Below are 26,420 nucleotides of genomic sequence, written 5' to 3'. Positions count from 1 at the left end.
TCTCCATCCATCATTTTTCCATCCATCCATCCATCCATCTATCCATTTGCCATCCATCAGTTTATTTCTCTATCCATCCATCTATACATTAAACCATCCATCCATTCATCTCTCCATCCATCCATCCGTCTATTTTTTCATCTATTCATTTTGACATCCATCAGTTTATTTCTCCATCCATTCATCCATCCATCCATTTTGCCATCCATCCATCAGTCTATCTCTCTATCCATCCAGCAATCCATCCGTCCGTCTATTTCTTTATCCATCCATCCAGCCACCCATTCATCCGTCTATTTTTCCATCCATCCATCCATCCATCCATTCATCTATCCATCCATTTTTCCATCCATCTATTTCTCCATCAGTCTATTACTCCATCCATCCATCATCCAACTATTTTGCCATCCGTCTGTTTCTCTATCCCTCCATCTCTCCCTCTTTTTTCAAATATTTCCCAAATGATGTTTAACAGATTCAGGAATTTTTCACAGTATTTTCTATAATATTCTTTCTTCTGGAGAAAGTCTGATTTGTTTTATTTCGGCTAGAATAAAAGCAGTTTTGATTGAATCGATTATCTACACTGTGTTCAGTGTTAGTGCTGATGATACCCTTGTGTTGGGTGTCTGGTTTAATGACAGCGAGTGTGTCTTCAGGAGGGAAGAAGAAGCCAATCTCCTGCTCTGCTTCCTCTGGGCTGCTGCTGCCGTGGAGCTGGTTAATGCTGGAGTTTTCAACTGAGAACTGGGCTCGCAAACTTGATCACAACCACACACACACACACACACACCACACACACACACACACTGTATGATCAATACGATAAGCAATCACACTTTGAGTTAATCCTCATAATTCATTCAAAATCTGTAGACTGTTTTGTCATTCTGGGTCCAAATTACCATTGTGTGTAAAATGTGCTATATAAATAATATATATATATATATATATATATATATATATATATATATATATATATATATATATATATATTATATTATATATATATATATATATATATATATATATATAATTTTTTTTTTTTTTTTTTTTTTTTTATTTTTCAGGGTCAAACAGAACTGAACGCCTTATGAGGTTAACCAGGAACACTCAGATAAGAGTAAAAGTCATTAAATAAAACTGTTATCGATGTTGTTTTACCTGTCAGGTTGCTCTTTTTTAGCCTTGATGGGGTCTTTGGGTCCCAGGATGTTCCTCCAGTGCTCCACGGCTCCTTCTTTTACTAAAGCTAATGCTAACACCGGCCCACTGTCAACCACATACAGTTAATATAAACAGTCTAAATATAAATTTAGGGAAAATTAAAAGACACTTGAAAATGCTGTTTCTCTGTATTTACTAGATATTTATTACAACCCCAAATCAGAAAAAGCTGGGACAGTATGGAAACACAAATAAAAAAGAAAGTAGTGATTTCCAAATTGACTTCGTCCTGTATTTTATCGCAGACAAAATCTTTCATGTTTTGTCTGGTCAACTTCATTTCATTTGTTAATATTCATCCTTTCCTGTCATTCAGACCTGCAACACATTCTAAAAACAGTTAAGACAGGAGCAGTTTAGGGCTAGTAATCAGGTAAATTGGTTAAATAATCATGTGATGTGAAACAGGTGATGTCAACAGGTGATTGTAATTATGATTTGGTGCAAAAGCAGCATCCAAGAAAGGTCTAGTCCTTTAGTCCTTATGGAGCAAAATGAGTGAAATGTGTAAAAACAATGTTCCTCAAGAAAAAGAGAGGAAGACATTTGTATATTTCACCTTCAACAGTGCAGAACATCATTAAAAGATTAAAGGAATATGGAGGTATTTCAGCATGTAAAGGACAAGGGCGAAAGCCTAAGCTGAACAACCGTGATCTCCAATCCCTCAGTCGGCACTGCATCAAGAATCCTCATTCATCTATAAACGATATCACCACATGGGCTCAGGATTACTGCGGCAAGCCTTTGTCAAGTACCACAATATGTAGTTACATCCACAAATGCCAGTAAAAACTGTACTGTGCCAAAAGCAAGCCCTATGTTAACAGTGTCCAGAACCATTGTTGACTTCTCTGGGCTCAGAGGCATCTGGGATGGACCATCACACAGTGGAAATGTGTACTGTGGGCAGATGAATCAGTATTTTTTGGGAGAAATGGAGGCTGTGTGTTCCGGACCAAAGAAGATAGAATCATCCAGACTCTTACCAGCAACAAGTCCAAAAGCCAGGGTCTGTCATGGTATGGGGTTGTGTCAGTGGCCTTGGCAAAGGTAACTTACAGTTCTGTGATGCACCATTAATGCTGAAAAGTACATAGAGATTTCGGAGCACAATATGCTGCCTTCTTTTCCAGAGACGCTCATGCATATTTTAACAGGACAATGTAAAACCACATTCTGTACACATTACAAAGTCCTGGCTGCGGAGAAAGAGGATGCAGGTACTTGACTGGCCTACCTGCAGTCCCGACCAGTCTCCAATAGAGAATGTGTCATGCATTTTGAAGTGTAGAATGCAAGCGGCAACCTCCCGCTCTCCCTCGGGAAGCCAATACGGAAGTAACTGAAACTGCAATTCATCAAAATTCCGCTAGTCCTGGCTCCATAATAGAGCAAGTGGCAATTGAGCCCACTGTTAGAATGGCCAACTTTACAGCAGAAAAAAAGGTGTTTACAGCCTGGTACAAAGAACGATTTTGGTTCATATAGCTATTATTACCCTCCATGACAACTGTGAGGGGGGTGAATTTTTTTATAACTCATCCATTTCCTTTTATTAGGTTATATTAAGTTTGCATAATTAAGGGCGTGGCCACTTGAGTGACAGCTAGGTCTCGCTGGTCGCCGTCACTTCACCTCAGCTGAATCCGGCAGATTAGCCGCTGATCTCGGCATATTCATCGTATTTTTGTGTTGTTTTATGTGGCTTTACACAGTCAGCTGCCTTTTGGACTTATTTCTTACAATTATCAGATGATATGGGATGCTGTGTGCACTTAATTGTGCTCACAAACCATTCACGTGGCCTCCGTTTCCCATGTGAGTAAAGTTATATACTTGTATACCATCTCTATAAATGTATTGTTTGATTTAAGATCATTATCATTAATATACTTCTTTAGACCCGTAAAGCACTCCAGAATCTGCCAGATTGATTAGCTGTAGGCTCTAGAACAGTCATCTGAAGCGTTGTCATACAGTGTTATGCTGGAGTTCATCAATAGTCTTGCATTTACGAACACACTATAGATTTGAAGTGTTTGGAAGTAATTTGCGTTTTCCTCCTGTAGAAAAACGTCATAAGAACAATGCTTAGTGGCTCAATGTATTACTACAGTGTTTTTAAAAGTCTAAACACTTTATTGATATAGTGTACAGCCAAGCACATGTGCTCAGAACACAAACGAGTCGCAGGTAATGAAGTATCAAGCGTTTCTCCCAAAGTAAAGTCTGTCTGCCAGGTCTAAGCAAACTGCCAGCAGGCGTCTGTAGCTCCGCCCACTCTCCGCCTCTTTGCCCTAGTTTGGTATCCCGCCGTGGGTGCGATGACGCGCGAACAAAATGGCGACGGTTGGCCGCGCCTACTTGTGGCTTCTTTTGCAGTGTTCAGAAACCTATGGGTGACGTCACGGATGCTCCGTCCATATATTTTACAGTCTATGGTAGAATGCGACGACGCAGACCCTGTACTGTTGCCCACCTCAAGACTTGTTTGCAGGAAGAATGGGACAAAATTACACCTGAAACACTTGATCACTTGGTGTCTTCAGTCTCTAAACAACTTTTAAGTGAATAGGAATGGCAACACTACAAAGTGTTGTAAATGCTTTACTGTTTCAACTTTTTTTTTAATGTGTTGCACCAAACCTGGAATACGTGTTTGTCTAAAAATAATGATTGTTGTGTTGTCTGCGAGGAAAAACAAGTCAAAGTAAATTTAGAAATCACTACGTTTTTAGTTTTACTCAAAAACATAACTGTAAATATGTAATATGTGTGTGCTTGTGTGTGAGTGGACGTGTGTGTTTGTCTGTGTGTTATGTATGTGTGTTTGTGCTTTTTTTCTGTGTATGTGTGAGTTTGTGTGCGTGCATATGTGTATGTTTAAGTGCACGTGTGTGTGTGTTATAAATGTGTTTTTATTTGTGTGTATTTTATAAACAGTGTATTTTTTGTTTGTTTGTTTGTTTGTTTGTTTGTTTGTTTGTTGAGAGTTTGCATGTGTGTGTTGTTGTTGACCTGGTCATGTTCTCCATCAGGCTGTTGAAGTATTCCTCCTCCACATGAGTGCTGTAGAAGAGCCGCACCTGCTCCTCCGTCAGCATCAGCTCTTTCTGCATCGCCACTCTGAAACCAGCCTGACGGATGCGACTCAGGATCTCCTCTGAAACACACACACATACACAGAGCATAAGTCGTCATGTTTTATTACCATTCTCTCATAGTAGAACAAGAACATCATCAAAATTAAACAATCTATCCATCCATCCATCCATCAATTTTCAATCAATTCATCCATCTATCCATCAATCTCCAATCAATCCATCCATCCATCCCCAATCCATCCATCCATTCATCCATCCCCAATCCATCCATCCATTCATCCATCAATCTTCAATCAATCCATCCATCCATCCCCAATCATTCCATCCATCAATCTCCAATCAATCCATCCATCCATCCCCAATCAATCAATCCATCTATCCATCCATCCATCTCCAATTAATCCATCCATCAATCTCCTATCAGTCAATCCATCATCCGTTCAACAATCTTCAATCAATCATCTATCCATCAATCTCCAATCGATCAATCCATCCATCCATCCATCATTCTCCAATAAATCAATCCACCCATTGATCCATCCATCAGCCATCAATCTCCATCATCAATCCATCCAGTAATCTCCAATCAATCATCCATCCCCCAATCAATCAGTCAATCAATCAATCCATCCATCCATCCATCCATTCTCCAATCCATCCATCATCCATCAATCTCCAGTCAATCCATCCATTCATCAATCTCCTATCCATCCATCCATCAATCTCCAATTAATCAGTCAATCCATCCATCATTCTCCAATCCATCCATCCATTCTTCAATCTCCAGTCAATCCAACTATCCATCCTCAATCCATCCATCCATCCATCCATCAATCAATCTCCAGTCAATCCATCCATCCATCCATACATCAATCTTCAATAAATCTATCCATCCATCCATCCATTCTCAATCCATCCATCCATCAATCTTCAATAAATTCATCCATCCATCGATCAATCTCCAGTCAATCCATCTATCCATTCATCAATCGCCAATCCATCCATCCATCTATCCATGTATCAATCTCCAATCAATCCATCCATCCATCCATCCATCCATCCATCCATCCATCCATCCATCCATCCATCCATCCATCCATCCATCCATCCATCCATCCATCCATCCATCCATCCATCCATCCATCCATCCATCCATCCATCCATCCATCCATCAATCTCCAATCTCCAATCCATCCATGCATCAATCTCCAATCAATCTGCAATCAATCCATCCATCCATCCATCAATCTACTATTAATCAATGAATCCCTCCATCCATCCATCCATCCATCCATCCATCCATCCATCCATCCATCTATCATCCATCATCCATCCATCCACTTATTACTTCTGAAAACAAAACAACACTTGTCTAGAAAGTGCTAAGTGAGAAAAGCATTTGTTTTTGCTGTGTAGTGATGGCGAAATATGAGCAATATCAGTAAACTGTAATGTGTCCAAACTTTAAGGCCTCAGTGAGAGTGCAGGAGGTGTAAAAGCGTAACGTTGGCACCTGCCTCTGTTTTCCCTGGCAGCGTCGGGCCGGACGAGCGCCAGCGTTCGCTCCACGGGCTCCTCTTCCGGCCTGGAGTCCCACACACTGAAGCTGAAGCTAGGGAAGAAGAAGGCCAGTTCCCTGCTGGCGCGCTCGCGGTCGGAGCTGCCGTGGAGGCCGTTCAGAAGGCTTTCAGAGCCGTACTGCGCCCGCAGGCTGAGGACAGACAGATGGAAGAACCGCAGGCTCTCAGGATGTGTTGAGCTAAAACTGATACTGATCAAAGCTGTGAGCGCAATATGGAGCGGCAGCACAACTCCAACACATGAGCTTTACTGGAGGAATCATGTTAGGAACACTCTAGAGAATTACTCAGCGTCTCTACGGAAACATGTGTCATTTATACTTTGCTATTGATGACTATCATCACTGATTGAGGATTATTAAATTCAAATTATTATACATTTTAAATATTTAGCGACATGGTGGCGCAGTGTGTAGCACGTTCGCCTCACAGCAAGAAGGTCGCTGGTTCAAGCCTCGGCTGGGCCACTTGGCATTTGTGTGTGGTGTTTGCAAGTTCTTGCCGTGTTTTGGCGTGGGTTTCCTCCACAATCCAAAGACATCTGGTATTGGTGATTTGGATAAGCTAGGAGAAAGTCTTATTTGTTTTATTTTAGCTAGAATAAAAACAGCTTTTAATTTTTTGGAAAGCATTTTGAAGTCAATATTATTAGCCCCTTAAGCAATATTTATTTTTGATTGTCTTCAGAACAAACCACTGTTATACAATGACTTGCCATGCTTTGTGACCACTCAGTTAGATTACTGTAATGCACTGTATGTGGGGTAGCTGGTCCGCTTATGCAAAATGCTGCAGTGCGCCTGTTAACTGGTACTCACAGATATGACCACATTTCCCCCATGTTAGCATCACTTCATTGGTTGCCAGTTCATTTTAGAATACAGCTTAAGATTCTTTTATTTGTTTTTAAAGAGCCCCTATTACGGGTTTTTGAGAATGACCTTTCAAGTAGTGTGTAACACAGCTCTAAGTGAAGTGAAATATCCAGTTAAGGCTTAATCTGAAAGTGGACAGTGTTTAAAACTATTGATTCATTTATAAAAGAGTCGACTCCTAGTACTTCAAATGAATCGTCTTGATAACGAGTCTTTAGCCGTTTCCGCGTGACGTTGATACGAAACTTAAGCCCCGCCCAGTTGTTGCACGTGCAAACCCCCGGGAAAATTAAAACCGGCGGCCCCGCCCACTAGCCCAGTAGCAAAGAAAAAGAGGCTTGACACACACTGTAGCAGACGCCGGTTAAATCAACGCTGTGCACAGCTGGATATTATTAGAAGTGTGAAGGAAAGTGTTCATTTCTAACACTTTATTTTTGTAAAAATACCTCAGCATTATAGTCCAGCCTTGTGCTGTTCGAGTGCTTCTGGAATCGACACACTTGCAACAGAGGATTCGTTGGCCATTTGTTAAAGGAAGGATCAGAAAAGACTATAGATGTAAGGGACTTTATCAGTATGGATCAGTGGATCATGGATCAGTTTCTTCCTCCATTTCACAAGTGTGAGCAATATGCTGGTGTTTAACTGCACACACATACATGCCAACATCTGTCCCTGAAATTCCGGCACACCGGGGGGTTAGGTTCGGGGTGAGGTGTCTGAATAACACTGAGGGCCGGAGCAAGCTAAACTTGTGCTCTAGGCGAACGGCGATCATGCCACCCTCAACCAGAAAGTGAAAAACAAAGTGACCGGTTCACGGTTGCAGGTGAGGAGGTAGGGGGTGGGAGTCGCGGATGAAAGTGAGGACCAGGGAAATTACGGGAGTTTTCTGGGATAAATAACAAAATGGGTGGGTGGCTGGGGATGGGTGTGAAATACGGGAGACTCTTGGGAAAAACAGGAGTGTTGGCAGGTATGCTCACACATACACTCTGCACTCTGACTACTTCATTATTGTTGATAAGCTGTGCTGGGCATTTCACTCTGCCTCGGGCTGAACGCTGTCAGTCGCAACAGGCTGTCATCAGACCAATTAGCGCAGATTAACTTCGCGCTAAGGAGGGGTTTGGCAACAAATTAATCGCCGAACGATTCATATGGGAGTCGCTGGGATAATTAGGTAAAAATACATGCATATAATAAGACCATGAAAGTGTTTTTTGACCTTGCATGCATATTACTGTTATTAGGTATAGGTATAATAGGGTATAGTTATTAGGTATAATAGGGTATAGTTATTAGGTATAGGTATAATAGGGTATAGTTATTAGGTATAATAGGGTATAGTTATTAGGTATAGGTATAATAGGGTATAGTTATTAGGTATAGGTATAATAGGGTATAGTTATTAGCTATAGGTATAATAGGGTATAGTTATTAGGTATAGGTATAATAGAGTATAGTTATTAGGTATAGGTATAATAGGGTATAGTTATTAGCTATAGGTATAATAGGGTATAGTTATTAGGTATAGGTATAATAGGGTATAGTTATTAGGTATAGGTATAATAGGGGCTCTTTAAATCTCTTAATGGTCTTGCCCCACCTTATCTCTGAGCTGATACACCCCTATATGCCCACTCGTTCTCTCAGGTCAGCTGATCAGCTTCTCCTGATTGTTCCAAAAACAAATCATAAGCTTAGAGGGGATTGTGCTTACGATGTGGCGGGTCCTAGACTTTGGAATGATCTGCTGCTGCCCATAGGCAGGCCTCTTCCGTGTTCTCATTTAAGTCCGCTCTTAAAACTCATTTGTTTTCGTTGGCATTTGACACCTGATCTTAATACCTGGTTATTTGAATGTATGTGTCTTTTTTAGGTAGTTTAGCTATATTTTATCTTGTATAATATATGTATTTTATAGACTATTATGCTTATTTTATTGTATATTTTTTGTACAGCACTTTGGCTCACTTCTGTGTTTTTTAAAGTGCTCTAAAAATAAAGTTTCTCTTGACTTGACTACCCTAGCTTAACCCTAATTAACCTAGTTAAGCCTTTAAATGTCACTTTAAGCTGAATACTAGTATCTTGAAAAATATCTAGTCAAATATTATGTAGTCATCATGGTGAAGATAAAAGAAATCAGTTATTAGAGATGAGTTATTAAAACTATTATGCTTAATTGTATTAAAAAGAAAAATCTCTCTTATTAAGCACTTATAAATAATAAAAACGACATTTTCACAGGAGGCCATCCTTTCTATGCTGTTATAGTATTTATTCGTTTTTTTCAATTTGAATTTATTTTATAGTTTAGTTTTTATTTTAATATTTCTATAAATGTAAAATAAAAATATCTAATAAAATCTCATTTAAAAATATTAATAAATAAGTTTTTTTCTGTATGATCAAAGTATTTATTAATGTAATATTTTAAGTTTATTTAGAAATGTTATTTTTTCAATTTGGGTATTTTGTATACAGTAATAATTACTATAAAACTCAAACAAAAAAATGCAAATGCAAACTTAAAATTGAATAAAAGCTTATATAAAATATGAATAAATAATCTTGTTGTTTTGCTCTATTTATGATTATATATTTTTTTATTTAGTTTTTTCAAAAGTTAATACAGAACATCAAAACTAAGCAACAAACTAATTAAAGTAAAACATACACAGTATTTAAAATAAATTAGTAACATAAAAATAAATAAATAAAAAGGACCCTGATAGAAACCTATGTTTAAAATTCTGAAATGTATGGCGCTGCGTGACGCTATGCGGTGTGGGACCTGCTTCAGGCTGCTCTCACCAGGCCTCCTCTCTGTTATTTCATTCATTCATTCACCATGTATTTACTGACTAATTGTTTCTCCAGGTAATGGTGTACCTCTCTGGGTGCTCAGCGGAATGAACCGCGGAATTCAACAGCGGAATTCAACTTATCCAGCATATGTTTTACGCAGCGGATGCCCTTTTAGCCGCAACTCATTCACCCACATACACTATGGACAATACAGCATCCCCAATTCACCTATAGCGCATGTGTTTGGACTGTGGAGGAAACCTGAGCACCCAAAAGAAACCCACGGCAACACGGGGAAAACATGCCAACTCCATACAGAAATGTCAACTGACCCAGCCGAGGCTTGAACCAGCAACCTTCTTGCTGTGAGGCGACAGCGCTACCCACTGCGCCACCTCTATATTCATTCGTTTATTCACCATGTATATTACTGACTTTGTTTCTCCAGGTAATGTGGTACCATTCTGGCTGCTCTCTCTGGGCCTCATCTATATTATTTCATTCCTTCACCCATTTATTCATTCGTTCATCCATTTATTCACCATCATCTTGTATTTATTGACTTATTCTTTCTCCAGCTAATGCAGTACCTCTCAGGCTGCTCTCTCTGTACGTCTTCTATATTATTTCCCTCATTTATTCACCATCATCGTGTATTTACTGACTTATTTCTGTCTCCAGCTAATGCGGTACCTCTTAGGCCGCTCTCTCTGTACATCTTCTATATTATTTCTTTTATTCATTCATTCATGTATTTGCAGTTTATTGTTTCTCCAAAGTAATGACGATACCTCTTTGGCTGTCTATCCAGGCCTCCAATATATATTTTTTCATTCATTCATTCATGCATTTTCCTGACTCATTGTTTCTCCAGGTAATATGATACCTTTCTGGCTGCTCTCTCTGGGCTTCCTCTATACTATTTATTTCCTTCCTTCCTTCATTCATTCATTCATTCATTCATTCGTTCGTTCATTCATTTCATTCGTTCATCATGCATTTACTGACTGATGTTCTTTCTCCAGGTAGTGTGGTGCCCTCTTGGACTGATTCTCTCTGGGCTTCCTCTATACTATTTCATTCATTCATTCATTCATTCATTCATTCATTTATTTACTGACTGATTGTTTATCCAGGTAGTGTTGGTGCCTCTTGGACTGATCTCTCTGGGCTTCCTCTATACCATTTCATTTATTCATTCATTTGTTCATCATGCATTTACTGACTGATTGTTTCTCCAGGTAGTGTGGTGCCTCTTGGACGGATCTCTATGAACTTCCTCTATACTATTTCATTTCATTCATTCATTCATTCATTCATTTATTTACTGACTGATTGTTTCTCCAGGTAGTGTGGTGCCTCTTGGACTGATCTCTCTGGGCTTCCCCTGTACTATTTCAATCATTCATTCATTCATTCATTCATTTATTTACTGACTGATTGTTTTCTCCAGGTAGTGTGTGCCTCTTGGACTGATCTCTATGAGCTTTCCTCTATACTATTTCATTCATTCATTCATTCATTCATTTATTTACTGACTGATTGTTTATCCAGGTAGTGTGGTGCCTCTTGGACTGATCGCTCTGAGCTTCCTCTATACTATTTCATTCATTCTTCATTCATTCATATCATTTACTGACTGATTGTTCTTCTCTCCAGGTAGTGTGGTGCTTCTTGGACTGATCTCTCTGGGCTTCCTCTATTCTATTTAATTCATTCATTCATTCATTCATCATGCATTTTACTGACTGTTTCTCCAGGTAGTGTGGTGCCTCTTGGACTGATCTCTCTGGGCTTCCTCTATACTATTTCATTCATTCATTCATTCATTCATTCATTCATTCATTCATTCATTCATTCATTCATTCATCATGGCATTTACTGACTGATTGTTTCTCCAGGTTAGTGTGGTGCCTCTTGGACTGATCTCTCTGGCTTCCTCTATACTATTTCATTCATTCTTTCATTCATTCATTCATTCATTCATTCATTCATTCGTTCATCATGCATTTACTGACTGATTGTTTCTCCAGGTAGTGTGGTGCCTCTTGGACTGATCTCTCTGGGCTTCCTCTATACTATTTCATTCATTCATTCATTCACTGACTGATTGTTTGTCCAGGTAGGGCGGTACCTGTTGAGCAGCTCTCTCTAGGCCTTCATCCATTCATCATGTGTTTAATGACTGATTGTTTCTCAAGGTAATGCAGTAACCTCTCAGGCTGCTCTCTCCGGTCCTCCTCCACATCCGCAGGGGCCGATGAACTCTCTCCAGGCCGGAATGACGTCCTCACAGCCCTCCGTCTTGGAGATGACCAGGACATGCGACGGGCCCGCTTGACATAAACTGGACGAGCTCCTGAAAGTACGGCTGCAGGAACACACAAACACACACGCTGGAGCTCTGCCATTACTCTCCATCAGCAAAAACACAGGCTATTTTTAGAGGATTCCTTCATTTACCTCCGCGGCTTTGTGTTGATAGAAGTCCTGAGCTTCTGCTTCAGTCAGCGTTCGCTCCTCGTGGGCCAAAATCACAAAACCGGCATCCTGAATCTATGAGAATAAGCACACCGTGTATTCATTTTACCTGTGAAGTAGAGCTGCATGTGTTTTCTCTACAGTTACAGATAAATTTATTGACATTTCTTTCAAATATTTATCCAAGTGCTGGTTATGGAGAGGAGGTTTTTTCAACACATTTTTAATAACTCATTTCTAATAACTGATTTCTTTTCTCTTTGCCATGATGACAGCCCAAAATATTTGACTAAATATTTTGCAAGATGCTAGTATTCAGCTTAAAGTGACATTTAAAGGTTTAACTAGGTTAATTAGGTTAACTGTGTACTGTAAGTTAGGCCAATTAGGCAAGTCATTGGACAACAGTGGTTTGTTCTGTAGCCAATCCAAACAATAAAAATGTATAATAAAGAATATTCATTCAATTCATTCATTTTCCTTCGGCATAGTCCCTTACGCCTGTTCACACCGCAAGGGCAAGCAGGGTGCGTGAGCAGCACGTGAGCAGCACGGAGCAGCGCGTGAGCACAATGTATGGAGAGCAGAAGCAGCGCGCAGGTGTTTGCCTTCACACCGACTGCTCAACGGCGGCTGCTGCACAGATCAATCTATCTCCGTCTATTCTATCTAGTTACTATCCATCTATAAATACTATTTTTTTTACTTTTCATCTGCACCAAGGCCCGCGGCAACCTCCTCCTATGCTGTTTCCTTAACCCGCAAGTCTTTATTAGCAAAATTTTTAGATCCACAGAACTGTGTGCTTCTCAAGCTCTATGAGGAGTGTCATTCACGTCTGGTGCACTCAGAAGACAATCGCCTGTGATATCATGTCATTTTGTTTTTGATTGTCAGGTTGTTGTAGGCCTATATTATAATAATAATCATACAGTATAGTTATAATGATATTCATACATGATCAAATTAGTGTGCAACTTTAGCGAAACTGATGCTAAAGTTGTTTTACATTTGGTTTTGTAGTTCAGGCCTAAATGAATATTTGTTGCCGCTTTTAATCGTTTAAGTTCATTTGATTGACTAAATATAAGTCAGTGAATATTATTGATGCATTTATTGGGTAAATTGCTACTTTTTACTGTCAATTAGTGTGTTTTGGTCACTATTAATGCACTGTCACTTTAATTAAGCGCGAGCATCGCTGCAAAAATAGACCCAGCGCCGAAACTATCGCTATCACTATCACTGCCGAGGCAACGCTGCTTCATCAACGATCCCCCGCCTCATGCTGATGCGCTGCTTCTGCGTGCGGTATGAAGGCTCTAATCTGTTAACATGGACACTGAAAAAAACACGCGCTGCTCACGCTCTGCTTATGCACTGCTTGCGGTGTGAAACAGGCTTTATTAAGAGGTCGCCACAGCGGAATAAACCACCAACTATTCCAGCATGTGTTTTACACAGCGAATGCCCTTCCAGATGCAAACCCAGTATTGGGAAACACCCATACACACTCATTCTCACACACACACTCATACACTATGGCCAAGTTAGTATATCCAATTCATCTATAGCGCATGTGTTTGGACTGTGGGGGAAACCGGAGCACCCGGAGGAAACCCACGCTAACACCGGGAGAACATACAAACTCCATACAGAAATGTCCTCTGATCCAGCTGGGACTCGAGCCAATGACGTTCTTGCTGTGAGGCGACAGTGCTCACCACTGATTTCAATCAAACTAAAAGAAATGAGTTTTTCTCCAGAATAAGAATAGAATAGGAAATAGCCTTGCTCTGTTAAACAGCAGTTGTAAAAATATTAGAAAAATAATTACAGTGTCACAGAAATGCTATTAAACTTGTCATCAACTGTATATTGCGATATGAAAATAATTCTACCAGATGCCTTGAATATCTCTAGTTGGGAGCAAAAATCCTAATTTTAGTTTAATCTGAATTATTTTATAGAGGAGTGCATCTGTAGAAGTTATAATACATTAAAAGCATGGATTTATACAATTGAGCAAAAGTACAACTGAAATAAACAGTGTTTGACGGTTTTCTGAGAAGTCTACCAGTACTCGGTTACAGAACAGAATAATTAAATGTAAAAAAAACAGTTGTTTTCATTGCATAAACAATTAAATACAATTAATCAAAGCTACAAATGAGCTATTAAAACAATGGGCGTGGCTTGTTTTTCTACTGCGAGCTGATTGGATGTTATAAAGTTGGCATTTCATTCAGAAAGATGGGGAAAAGGGGTTTGGCGAGAGTTATTACAACCCAACAGACTCCTCCTCCTCACCATTTCTGCTTGTTGTCAAAACTGACAGCTGGAGGGGTGTGGTTAACTATGTTAGCCACGCCCAATACTTCAGACAGACCTAATCTGAGAATTGAACTGAAAACAAACAGGAAGTGCATTTTCAGATTTCAATTAAAGATTCCAAGTGCAAACTATTTATTTTTTCTTAATGACATTCCTGATGAATTGTTCACCACTAAACTAGCAATGTGAGCTAATAATAAATTATAGTTTGTTTTGATTTTATATGGCCTTTAAACTCCTTAAAGGCCTAAAACACATGCAAATGATAAACTCATCTATTATGGATAAAGTTTGCAGTGACTTGACAAATCTCATGTGGTGCTGATAATCTATATATCATGTGATGTAAACATTGCTGATTCACACATTATGATGTCGATTTTGAAATGATACAGTTGAGGGAGAAAATTATTCGCTCTCCTGTGTGCAATATTTATTCTTTTTCAAGTTATTTTTAAGGAAATTTTCACAGAATTTTCTATAATATTTTTTCTTCTGGAGAAAGTCTTATTTGTTTTATTTCGGGTTGAATAAAAGCAGTTTTTAATTATTTTAAAACCATTTTAAGGTCAATATTATTAGTCCTCTTAAGCAATATTTATTTGAGATCAGGGGTGTCAAATCCAAACTTGGTAAGGGACTCCGCACTGAGTGTTGTGAATAAAGTCAGGGGCCGTACATTCACATTTTAAAAAAATGTATTAATTGGAGAAAATAAAAGTGTATTAACAACTGTATAACATCTCTTACACTTCATTAAACCACAATTATCAAAATAGCAAGGTTTTATATTTATTTAATTTGGACCACATTTGTGTCACAGCAGCTTTAATCTCCATCAAAACATGAAATAAGGTCTCTAACCAATATAAAACAGTACAGTAGGCTAGCATAGAACAGTAGTCTACTTTAAAAACTATTTCATATTCAGAAAAACTGATAATAAAACAAAAAGCCAACAGCTGATATACCACATTGTAACAAGCAACAGACGGCTTCTGATATTGTATTATTAAACTTATTCCTTTAGCTTTAAAAGGCAGCCTAATCATGAAAGGATCCATGCCAACTGTTGATGCCTACAACTGAACTAAAAAATTAAAGCAATATATTTATTACTGGGCTATTATAGATAAATGGTAGCCTATATAAAAAATAAATATTAAGAATTTGTAATATATCGATCATTTTGCTTCAAAGGACACTTTAATATATGAATAAATATTTCCCCATCTTGGGTTGAAAATTGTCAATATTCTCTATTCACTTTGCGTTTTTTTGCCATTGTGCTAGTCTCAAAAAATATTTTACCTTGTTTACATTTAGCGTAACGCTATGCTAACGTCTAAATTAGAGCAGCAGGGTGAAGCGCAACAGCACCACCTGCGTCTCATTATTGTAATGGTCACAGACCTAATATTTAAAGCGAACGCGGGCCACTTGAACTTCATTACCAAAACTTGTTGTCGGATCTGATTAAATGTTTTGACGGGCCGGATTTGGCCCGCGGGCCTTGTAATTGACACATGTGTTTTAGATTGTCTACAGAACAAACCACTGTTATATAATGACTTGCTTAATTACCCTAACTGTAACCTAATTTAAGCCTTTAAATGTCACTTTGCGCTGAATACTAGTATCTTGAAAAATATTTAGTCAAATATTATGTAGTCATCATGACAAAGATAAAAAAAATCTGTTATTAGAAATGAGTTATTAAAACTAATATGTTTAGAAATGTGTTTCACAGAGTTAGGAGAAAAATGATCAAATAAATCAATTTAACAGGAGGGCAGATCATTCTTCAACTGTATATTGTGCAGCACTGCTATGTAAAATCAACAAAAGCAACTTAAAGCAAAAACAATATTTCTATGCCAGTTTTTTTTACCTTCATTATAATCTCCTCTGCTTTGCCGTGGGCCACTACATCCGGCTTGATTATTGCCACTGTGTAGGACTTGTCTGTGGGAACTAAAAAAAAAGCAAAACCACAGTGTGTAAATTCAGCAAACCGAACAAACTACAATGACTCTTTCATTTATTCGACTTAGTCTCTATGTCAGAGGTCTCCACAGCGGAATGAACCACCAACTATTTCAGCAAATGTTTTACATAGTCATACAGACACCCATACACCCATACAGACTCATTCATTAACTACGGACAATTTAGTTTCTTCAATTCATCTATAGCGCATGTGTTTGGACTTTGAGGGAAACCGGAGCACCCGGAGGAAACCCACGCCAATATGGGGAGAACATGCAAACTCCACACAAAAAATGCTAACTGGGCCAGCCGGGACTTAAACCAGCAACATTCTTGCTGTGAGGCCACAGTGCTAGCCCACTACAATGATTAATAAAGAAAAACAAGATTACCGGTCACATCTTCATCATGCGAATGATCCTCAGTGTCATCGTTCACCTCCTCTTCCTCAGTTAAACCTTCATCTTTCACCTGTAGTCACAAATGTCATCTCTTTCACCACCGACATCTAATCTAATCAGCTGTTATTTATTTATTTTAAGTTATCAATTTAATTTGAGCAATTTTTGTTTTTTATCAAAAATTTTAGAGGTCGCCACAGTGGAATGAACTGCCAATTATTCCAGCATATGTTTTTACGCAGTGGATAATCTTCCAGCTGCAACCCAGTACTGGGAAACACCCATGCACTCTCACAATCACACACACACACCACACTCATACACTACGGGCAATTCAGTTTATTCAATTCACCTATAGCGCATGTGTTTGGACTGTGGGAGAAACCGGAGCACCCGAAGGAAACCCACGCCAACATGGGGAGAGCATGCAAACTCCACACAGAAATGCCAACTGACTCATAGTAAAAAAAAATACTATGGGAATCATTGGCTGTTTTCTTCTACATTCTTCAGTGTTTTATCTTCATTAGTGTTCAACAGAAGAAACTCAAACTAGTTTGGAAAAAGTGGAGGATGAGTAAATGATGCCAAAATGTACACTTTTGGATGAACTGTCCCTTTAAGGACCACAAGGTGCTTTTCAAAATTTCATTCTGCTACATTAGCCTATTTTATTAGTCCTATTTTTATTTTGGATGGAATAATTTTATCCACTTAAATGAATTGTAGGAATAAAAATGCTTGATGACAAACTCTGATGTTGGCTTGACAAAGGCAGGTCTGAAAATGTAAAATTAAATGTAAAAGTTTTCAGATTTCAGCATGTTTTTGCAGCATTTTGCTTGCAGGAATTAACAGCTATATTTAATCAAGTTTTGCATTACATTTGCAAGAATTATCCTAACATGTTTAAGCAATTGTTAGCATAAATTAGAATGTTTGCAGCATATGTTTACAGACTCTGCTTGCATCTTTTGACCTCAAAAGAGCACCTACTTCTGCTACTCACAAATCAGGTAATCAGCTAGATCTTATTTACACTCGACATTGCTTCGTTGATCAAACACTAGTAACTCCACTACAAACATCGGATCATTTCCTTCTCTCTCTCAACATCCACATTACTCCTGAGCCGCCACACACTCCAACTCTAGTTGCCTTTCGCAGAAACCTACGCTCTTTCTCACCCAATTGACTATCCACCATTGTTTCAGACTTTCTTCCTCCATCTTGCAAACTCTCTGCACTTGATACGAACAGTGCCACTGATACACTCTGCTCCACACTAGCATCATGTCTAGACAGACTATGTCCTCTTACATCCAGGCCAGCCCGTGCCAGTCCTCCTGCACCCTGGCTCTCTGATGTTCTCCGTGAGCATCGCTCAAAACTTCGGGCTGCAGAGAGATTTTGGCGAAAAACTAAAAATCCTGAACAGCTCATAACATACCAAACTCTTCTGTCTTCTTTCTCGACTGAGGTTACTTCTGCAAAGCAGACATACTTCCGTCAGAAATCAACAGTGCCACCAATCCTCGCTTACTTTTTAAAACATTTTCCTCCCTCCTCTATCCTCCTCCTCCACCCGCATCCTCCACACTCACTACTGATGACTTTGCTACATTCTTTTGCACCAAAACTGCAAAAATCAGTGCTCAATTTGCTGCACCTACAACAAACACGCAAGATACACCACCAACACCACACACACTCACCTCTTTCTCCCAGCTCTCTGAGTCTGAGGGTCCAATCTCGTGCTATCTAGCCATGCAACCACCTGTCCGCTTGATCCCATTCCCTCTCATCTCCTGCAAGCCATTTCTCCTGCAGTCATACCAACACTGACTCACATAATTAACACATCTCTTGACTCTGGTCTATTCCCTACTTCATTTAAGCAGGCTAGGGTAACCCCACTGCTAAAGAAACCCAACCTGGATCAAACGCTACTTGAAAACTAGCGACCGGTATCCCTGCTTCCATTCATGGCCAAGATTTTGGAGAAAGTACTGTTCAATCAAGTCCTGGACTTTCTTACTCAAAACAACCTCATGGACAACAAGCAATCTGGCTTTAAGAAAGGCCACTCAACTGAGACTGCCCTGCTCTCGGTCGTGGAGGATCTCAGACTGGCTAAAGCAGACTCTAAATCATCTGTCCTCATCTTGCTGGATTTATCAGCTGCTTTTGACACTGTAAACCACCAGATCCTGCTATCTACGCTTGAGTCACTGGGCGTTGCAGGCACTGTTATTCAATGGTTCAGATCTTACCTCTCTGACAGGTCATTCAGGGTGTATTGGAGGGGAGAGGTGTCCAACCTACAGCATCTAAACACTGGGGTACCTCAGGGCTCTGTTCTTGGGCCACTTCTCTTCTCCATCTACACGACATCTTTAGGACCAGTCATCCAGAAACATGGATTTTCCTACCACTGCTATGCTGATGATACCCAGCTATACCTCTCTTTTCACCCTGATGATCCCTCGGTTCCAGCTCCCATCTCAGCCTGCCTGTCAGACATTTCACTCTGGATGAAAGATCATCATCTTCAGCTTTAGCCTGGCGAAAACGGAAATGCTTGAAGTTTCTGCCAACCCGACTCTACACCATAACTTTTCAATGCAGATGGATGGGGCAACCATCACTGCACCCAAAATGGTAAAAAGCCTTGGAGTAATGATTGATGACCAACTGAACTTCTCTGAGCACATTTCTAGAACTGCTCGATCTTGCAGATTCGCACTCTATAACATCAGAAAGGTCCGACCCTTCCTATCTGAACATGCAGCTCAACTCATTGTTCAAGCTCTTGTTCTCTCCAAACTGGACTATTGCAACTCTCTACTAGCCGGGCTTCCAGCTAATTCTATCAAACCTCTTCAGCTGCTTCAGAACGCAGCAGCACGAGTGGTCTTTAATGAACCCAAAAGAGCACATGTCACTCCGCTACTCACCCGTTTGCACTGGCTGCCAGTTGCTGCTCGCATCAAATACAAAGCTCTGATGTTTGCTTACAAAGCGACCTCTAGCTGTGCTCCTTCATATCTGCTCTCACTTCTGCAGATTTATGTGCCCTCCAGAAACTTGCGTTCTGTGAATGAACGTCGCCTCGTGGTTCCATCCCTAAGAGGGAAGAAATCACTTTCCCGAACTCTCACATTCAATCTGCCCAGTTGGTGGAATGAACTCCCTAACTGCATCAGAACACGACTAAAACGACTAAAAACTCAACTATTTAGTCTCCACTTTCCCTCCTAATCTTAACTGCCTCTCTGGCTATACCACTAACTGTACTCTCTCTCTCTCTCTCTCAAAAAAAAAATACATTACTAATGCTTTGCTTCTTAGACTTTACACACCTAAAACTTGCCTATAGCACTTATTCACTGCTGCTCTTATAGATGTGTAAATTGCTTCCTTGTCCTCATTTGTAAGTCGCTTTGAATAAAAGCGTCTGCTAAATGACAATGTAAAATGTAAATGTAGTCAAGTACATATGTTTATCAGAATATTGTATTTGTGAATTCATTGTATTTGTGTTCAGGAGGCTGTTGTGTAAAGCATCTCACTGCTCTACGGGCTCCGCCGTGCTCCAGGACATTTTTCTCATTGCTCAGCTCCTCCTGTATGGTCTTCTGCAGGAGAGGAGCGTTCGGCCCTCGCAGAACTGACACCAGCTCACCACCCTACGACAACACAAAGCCAGCATACACAGATGAGGCAAGTCACTTTTCACAGCACCACATTTAAAAGTAAAAACTGAACCTGTTTTATATGGAGGATCATTTCCACGATGGAACAAAACCATAATAATTCAGACTTTTTTCTTGTAGTTCTGAGTTTATATCTCGTAATTTGTTTTTGTGTTTTTCTTTTCAATCTCAAAACTATCCATAACATAACAAAATGTAAAACAGTCAGAAGGCAGCGTGGCCTAATGGTTAGAAAGCTGGACTGAGATCCAAAGGTCACAGGTTCGAGACCTGGTACCAGAAAGGATTGTTAGTTGTAAAATCCACCTCAATACCACGGCTGAGGTGATTCCATTGAGTAAGGCACTGAACCCCCAACTGCTCCCTGGGTGTGTGTTCAAAGTGTTAATTAGCTTTAATACATTAATACAAAAACATTAATACAAAATAAAGGCACTATTACCTTCTTTTACCTTGAAATTCTGAGTTTACGTCTCTTTTATTTCTCAACAATCTGAGTTTAAGGCTCACAGTTTTTTTATTGCATTTTACAATCATTTTGCCTTATTTGCATAACAATTAAGCACAAAATTCTCACAAATTTACATTTAGAAGAGATCATTATTTTAATGCATTTAGATTTTAATATTTACTGTCATTATTTTAATCTTATTAAATTTAAATGACCTTAAAGCAATACTCATATCAAATACCTCATAGCAAATATCAATACTCATAGCAATATTCATATCAAAGTAAATTAAAGACAGTGTACCAGAGAAATTATACCTCAAAAATGTAATAATATCAAATTAATAATTAAAAAAAAAATATATATATATATATAGTCAAGGGCAGTCGAAACCAATAGCCTAGTGTGCTGACATATAGCACATATGGTGCTCACTGCGACCCAAGTTTGATTCCCAGCTCGAGGTCCTTTGCTGACTCTTCCCCTCTCTCTGCTCCCAATACTTTCCTGTCTGTAACCTCCACTGTCCTTTCCCAATTAAAGGTGAAAAACCCTAAAAAATAATAATAATATATAGTCAAGTGTGGCAGGGGCACCCAGAGTAAACCCACGCCAACACGGGGAGAACATGCAAACTCTACACAGAAATGCCAACTGACCCAGCCGAGACTCGAACCAGCAACCTTCTTGTTGTAAGGTGACAGTGGGAACCACTGAGTCGCCATGCCACCCTTTAACTCATTCATTTTCTTTTTGGCTTAGTCCCTTTATTAATCTGGGGTCGAATGAACCACTAACTTATCCACCACATGTTTTACGCAGCGGATGCCCTTCCAGCTGCAACCCGTCACCGGGAAACATCCATACACTCTCATTCACACACATACACTACGGACAATTTAAGCGTACCCAATTCACCTATACCGCATGCCTTTGGACTGTTGTGGTAACCGAAGCACCCGGAGGAAACTCACGCCAACACGGGGAGAACATGCAAACTCCACACAGAAATGCCAACTGGCCCAGCCGGGACTCGAACCAGTGACCTTCTTGCTGTGAGGTGACAGTGCTATCCACTGAGCCACCATGCGGCTCATTTATATTTGCATTTCTTTTAAAGTGTGAATTCGCTAACACTTGGAAGCACTCTGAGAAATGCACATATTTTAGACCCACCGCATAAAACAGAAAGGTGGGCTCGCACTTCCCTCTGTACATCTCCAGAGCTTCAATCCCATCCGCCTCAGCCTGCAGGGATGATAAGACGGCGTGACAGAAATGTCGACATTTAAAATGATTGTTTGTGTGCAATCTGATCTCCAGAGCGGCTTATCTTACCGTGGCAAAATGCAGCAGCTCGTCTCCCAGCTCGTTCTTGATTTTCCTGAAGAGACCGACGACGGCACGGCAGGGACCACACCACTGCTGGTACACATCAACCACTAGCACACACACACACACACACACACACACACACACATACACACACACACGCACACACACACACATATACACAAATACACAACACATTAAAATACAAACACTCAAAATGTCTCTTTGCTTTTGTTCATTGCTTTACTATAGTATTGTCTAAAAATTACTCTAGTATCTCTCAAACACTCAGAATGTCTCTTTACTTTTCACTGCTTATGACTTTACTATAGTATTTACTTTAAATTACTATAGTATCTCTCAAACACTCAGAATGTCTCTTTTCTTTTCTCTGCTCCTTACTTTACTATAGTATTTACTATAAATTACTATAGTATCTCTCAAACACTCAGAATGTCTCTGCTTTTCTTTGTTGTTTCTGCTCATGACTTTACTATAGTATTTACTATAAATTACTATAGTATTTCTCAAACACTCAGAATGTCTCTTTATTTTCTTCGTTGTTTCTGCTCATGACTTTACTATAGTATTTACTATAAATTACTATAGTATCTCTCAAACACTCAGAATGTCTCTTTACTTTTCTCTGCTCATGACTTTACTATAGTATTGTCTATAAATTACTATAGTATCTCTCAAACACTCAGAATGTCTCTTTACTTCGTTGTTTCTGCTCATGACTTTACTATAGTATTTACTATAAATTACTATAGTATCTCTCAAACACTCAGAATGTCTCTTTACTTTTCGCTGCTCATGACTTTACTATAGTATTTACTTTAAATTACTATAGTATCTCTCAAACACTCAGAATGTCTCTTTACTTTTCGCTGCTCATGACTTTACTATAGTATTTACTATAAATTACTATAGTATCTCAAACACTCAGAATGTCTCTTTACTTTTCGCTGCTCATGACTTTACTATAGTATTTAATATAAATTACTATAGTATCTTTCAAACACTCAGAATGTCTCTTTACTTTTCGCTGCTCATGACTTTACTATAGTATTTAATATAAATTACTATAGTATCTCTCAAACACTCAGAATGTCTCTTTACTTTTTGCTGCTCAATACTTTACTATAGTATTGTCTATAAATTACTATAGTATCTCTCAAACACTCAGAATGTCTCTTTACTTTTCGCTGCTCATGACTTTACTATAGTATTTACTATAAATTACTACAGTATCTCTCAAACACTCAGAATGTCTCTGCTTTTGTTCGTTGTTTCTGCTCATGACTTTACTATAGTATTTAATAAAGAATTACTATAGTATCTCTCAAACACTCAGAATGTCTCTTTACTTTTCGCTGGTCATGACTTTACTATAGTATTTACTATAAATTACTATAGTATCTCTCAAACACTCAGAATGTCTCTTTACTTTTCGCTGCTCATGACTTTACTATAGTATTTACTATAAATTACTATAGTATCTCTCAAACACTCAGAATGTCTCTTTACTTTTCGCTGCTCATGACTTTACTATAGTATTTACTATAAATTACTATAGTATCTCTCAAACACTGAGAATGTCTCTTTACTTTTCGCTGCTCATGACTTTACTATAGTATTTACTATAAATTACTATAGTATCTCAAACACTCAGAATGTCTCTTTACTTTTCGCTGCTCATGACTTTACTATAGTATTTACAATAAATTACTATAGTATCTCAAACACTCAGAATGTCTCTGCTTTTCTTCGTTGTTTCTGCTCATGACTTTACTATAGTATTTACTATAAATTACTATAGTATCTCTCAAACACTCAGAATGTCTCTGCTTTTCTTCGTTGTTTCTGCTCATGACTTTACTATAGTATTTACTATAAATTACTATAGTATTTCTCAAACACTCAGAATGTCTCTTTACTTTTCGCTGGTCATGACTTTACTATAGTATTTACTATAAATTACTATAGTATTTCTCAAACACTCAGAATGTCTCTTTACTTTTCACTGCTCATGACTTTACTATAGTATTTACTATAAATTACTATAGTATCTCTCAAACACTCAGAATGTCTCTTTACTTTTCGCTGGTCATGACTTTACTATAGTATTTACTATAAATTACTATAGTATCTCTCAAACACTCAGAATGTCTCTTTACTTTTCGCTGGTCATGACTTTACTATAGTATTTACTATAAATTACTATAGTATTTCTCAAACACTCAGAATGTCTCTTTACTTTTCACTGCTCATGACTTTACTATAGTATTTACTATAAATTACTATAGTATCTCTCAAACACTCAGAATGTCTCTTTACTTTTCGCTGGTCATGACTTTACTATAGTATTTACTATAAATTACTATAGTATCTCTCAAACACTCAGAATGTCTCTTTACTTTTCTCTGCTCATGACTTTACTATAGTATTTACTATAAATTACTATAGTGTCTCTCAAACACTCAATGTCTCTGCTTTTCTTCGTTGTTTCTGCTCATGACTTTACTATAGTATTTACTGTAAATTACTATAGTATCTCTCAAACACTCAGAATGTCTCTTTACTTTTCGCTGCTCATGACTTTACTATAGTATTTAATATAAATTACTATAGTATCTTTCAAACACTCAGAATGTCTCTTTACTTTTCGCTGCTCATGACTTTACTATAGTATTTACTATAAATTACTATAGTATCTCTCAAACACTCAGAATGTCTCTACTTTTCGCTGGTCATGACTTTACTATAGTATTTACTATAAATTACTATAGTATCTCTCAAACACTCAGAATGTCTCTTTACTTTTCGCTGGTCATGACTTTACTATAGTATTTACTATAAATTACTATAGTATCTCTCAAACACTCAGAATGTCTCTTTGTTTTTCGCTGCTCATGACTTTACTATAGTATTTACTATAAATTACTATAGTATCTCTCAAACACTCAGAATGTCTCTTTACTTTTCGCTGCTCATGACTTTACTATAGTATTTACTATAAATTACTATAGTATCTCTCAAACACTCAGAATGTCTCTTTACTTTTCGCTGGTCATGACTTTACTATAGTATTTACTATAAATTACTATAGTATCTCTCAAACACTCAGAATGTCTCTTTGCTTTTCGCTGGTCATGACTTTACTATAGTATTTACTATAAATTACTATAGTATCTCTCAAACACTCAGAATGTCTCTTTACTTTTCGCTGCTCATTACTTTACTATAGTATTTACTATAAATTACTATAGTATCTCTCAAACACTCAGAATGTCTCTTTACTTTTCGCTGCTCATGACTTTACTATAGTATTTACTATAAATTACTATAGTATCTTTCAAACACTCAGAATGTCTCTTTACTTTTCGCTGCTCATGACTTTACTATAGTATTTAATATAAATTACTATAGTATCTTTCAAACACTCAGAATGTCTCTTTACTTTTCGCTGCTCATGACTTTACTATAGTATTTAATAAAGAATTACTATAGTATCTCTCAAACACTCAGAATGTCTCTTTACTTTTCGATGGTCATGACTTTACTATAGTATTTACTATAAATTACTATAGTATCTCTCAAACACTCAGAATGTCTCTTTACTTTTCGCTGCTCATGACTTTACTATAGTATTTACTATAAATTACTATAGTATCTCTCAAACACTCAGAATGTCTCTTTACTTTTCGCTGGTCATGACTTTACTATAGTATTTACTATAAATTACTATAGTATCTCTCAAACACTCAGAATGTCTCTTTACTTTTCGCTGGTCATGACTTTACTATAGTATTGTCTATAAATTACTATAGTATCTCTCAAACACTCAGAATGTCTCTTTACTTTTCGCTGCTCATGACTTTACTATAGTATTTACTATAAATTACTATAGTATCTTTCAAACACTCAGAATGTCTCTTTACTTTTCGCTGCTCATGACTTTACTATAGTATTTAATATAAATTACTATAGTATCTTTCAAACACTCAGAATGTCTCTTTACTTTTCGCTGCTCATGACTTTACTATAGTATTTACTATAAATTACTATAGTATCTCTCAAACACTCAGAATGTCTCTTTACTTTTCG

General features: G+C 38.2%; 1 protein-coding gene across 1 annotated transcript in view; it reads right to left on the bottom strand.

The window, feature by feature from the left end:
- nme9 (NME/NM23 family member 9) overlaps window positions 1-26,420 on the bottom strand; it is a 36,423-nt gene that overhangs the window by 6,328 nt on the left and 3,675 nt on the right. The window contains 13 exon segments of the mRNA XM_056466115.1: window positions 615-760; window positions 1,165-1,272; window positions 4,249-4,393; window positions 5,852-6,045; window positions 11,821-11,861; window positions 11,863-11,940; window positions 11,942-11,977; window positions 12,070-12,162; window positions 16,313-16,395; window positions 16,803-16,881; window positions 20,384-20,500; window positions 22,155-22,226; window positions 22,317-22,420. Of these exon segments, the coding sequence (XP_056322090.1) occupies window positions 615-760; window positions 1,165-1,272; window positions 4,249-4,393; window positions 5,852-6,045; window positions 11,821-11,861; window positions 11,863-11,940; window positions 11,942-11,977; window positions 12,070-12,162; window positions 16,313-16,395; window positions 16,803-16,881; window positions 20,384-20,500; window positions 22,155-22,226; window positions 22,317-22,420 (1,296 nt within the window).

The sequence above is a fragment of the Danio aesculapii genome, chromosome 9, assembly GCF_903798145.1.
Source record: "Danio aesculapii chromosome 9, fDanAes4.1, whole genome shotgun sequence".
Taxonomy (NCBI): domain Eukaryota; kingdom Metazoa; phylum Chordata; class Actinopteri; order Cypriniformes; family Danionidae; genus Danio; species Danio aesculapii.
Note: the sequence above shows the minus strand (reverse complement) of the source record. Positions and strands in the feature narration are given on the sequence as shown.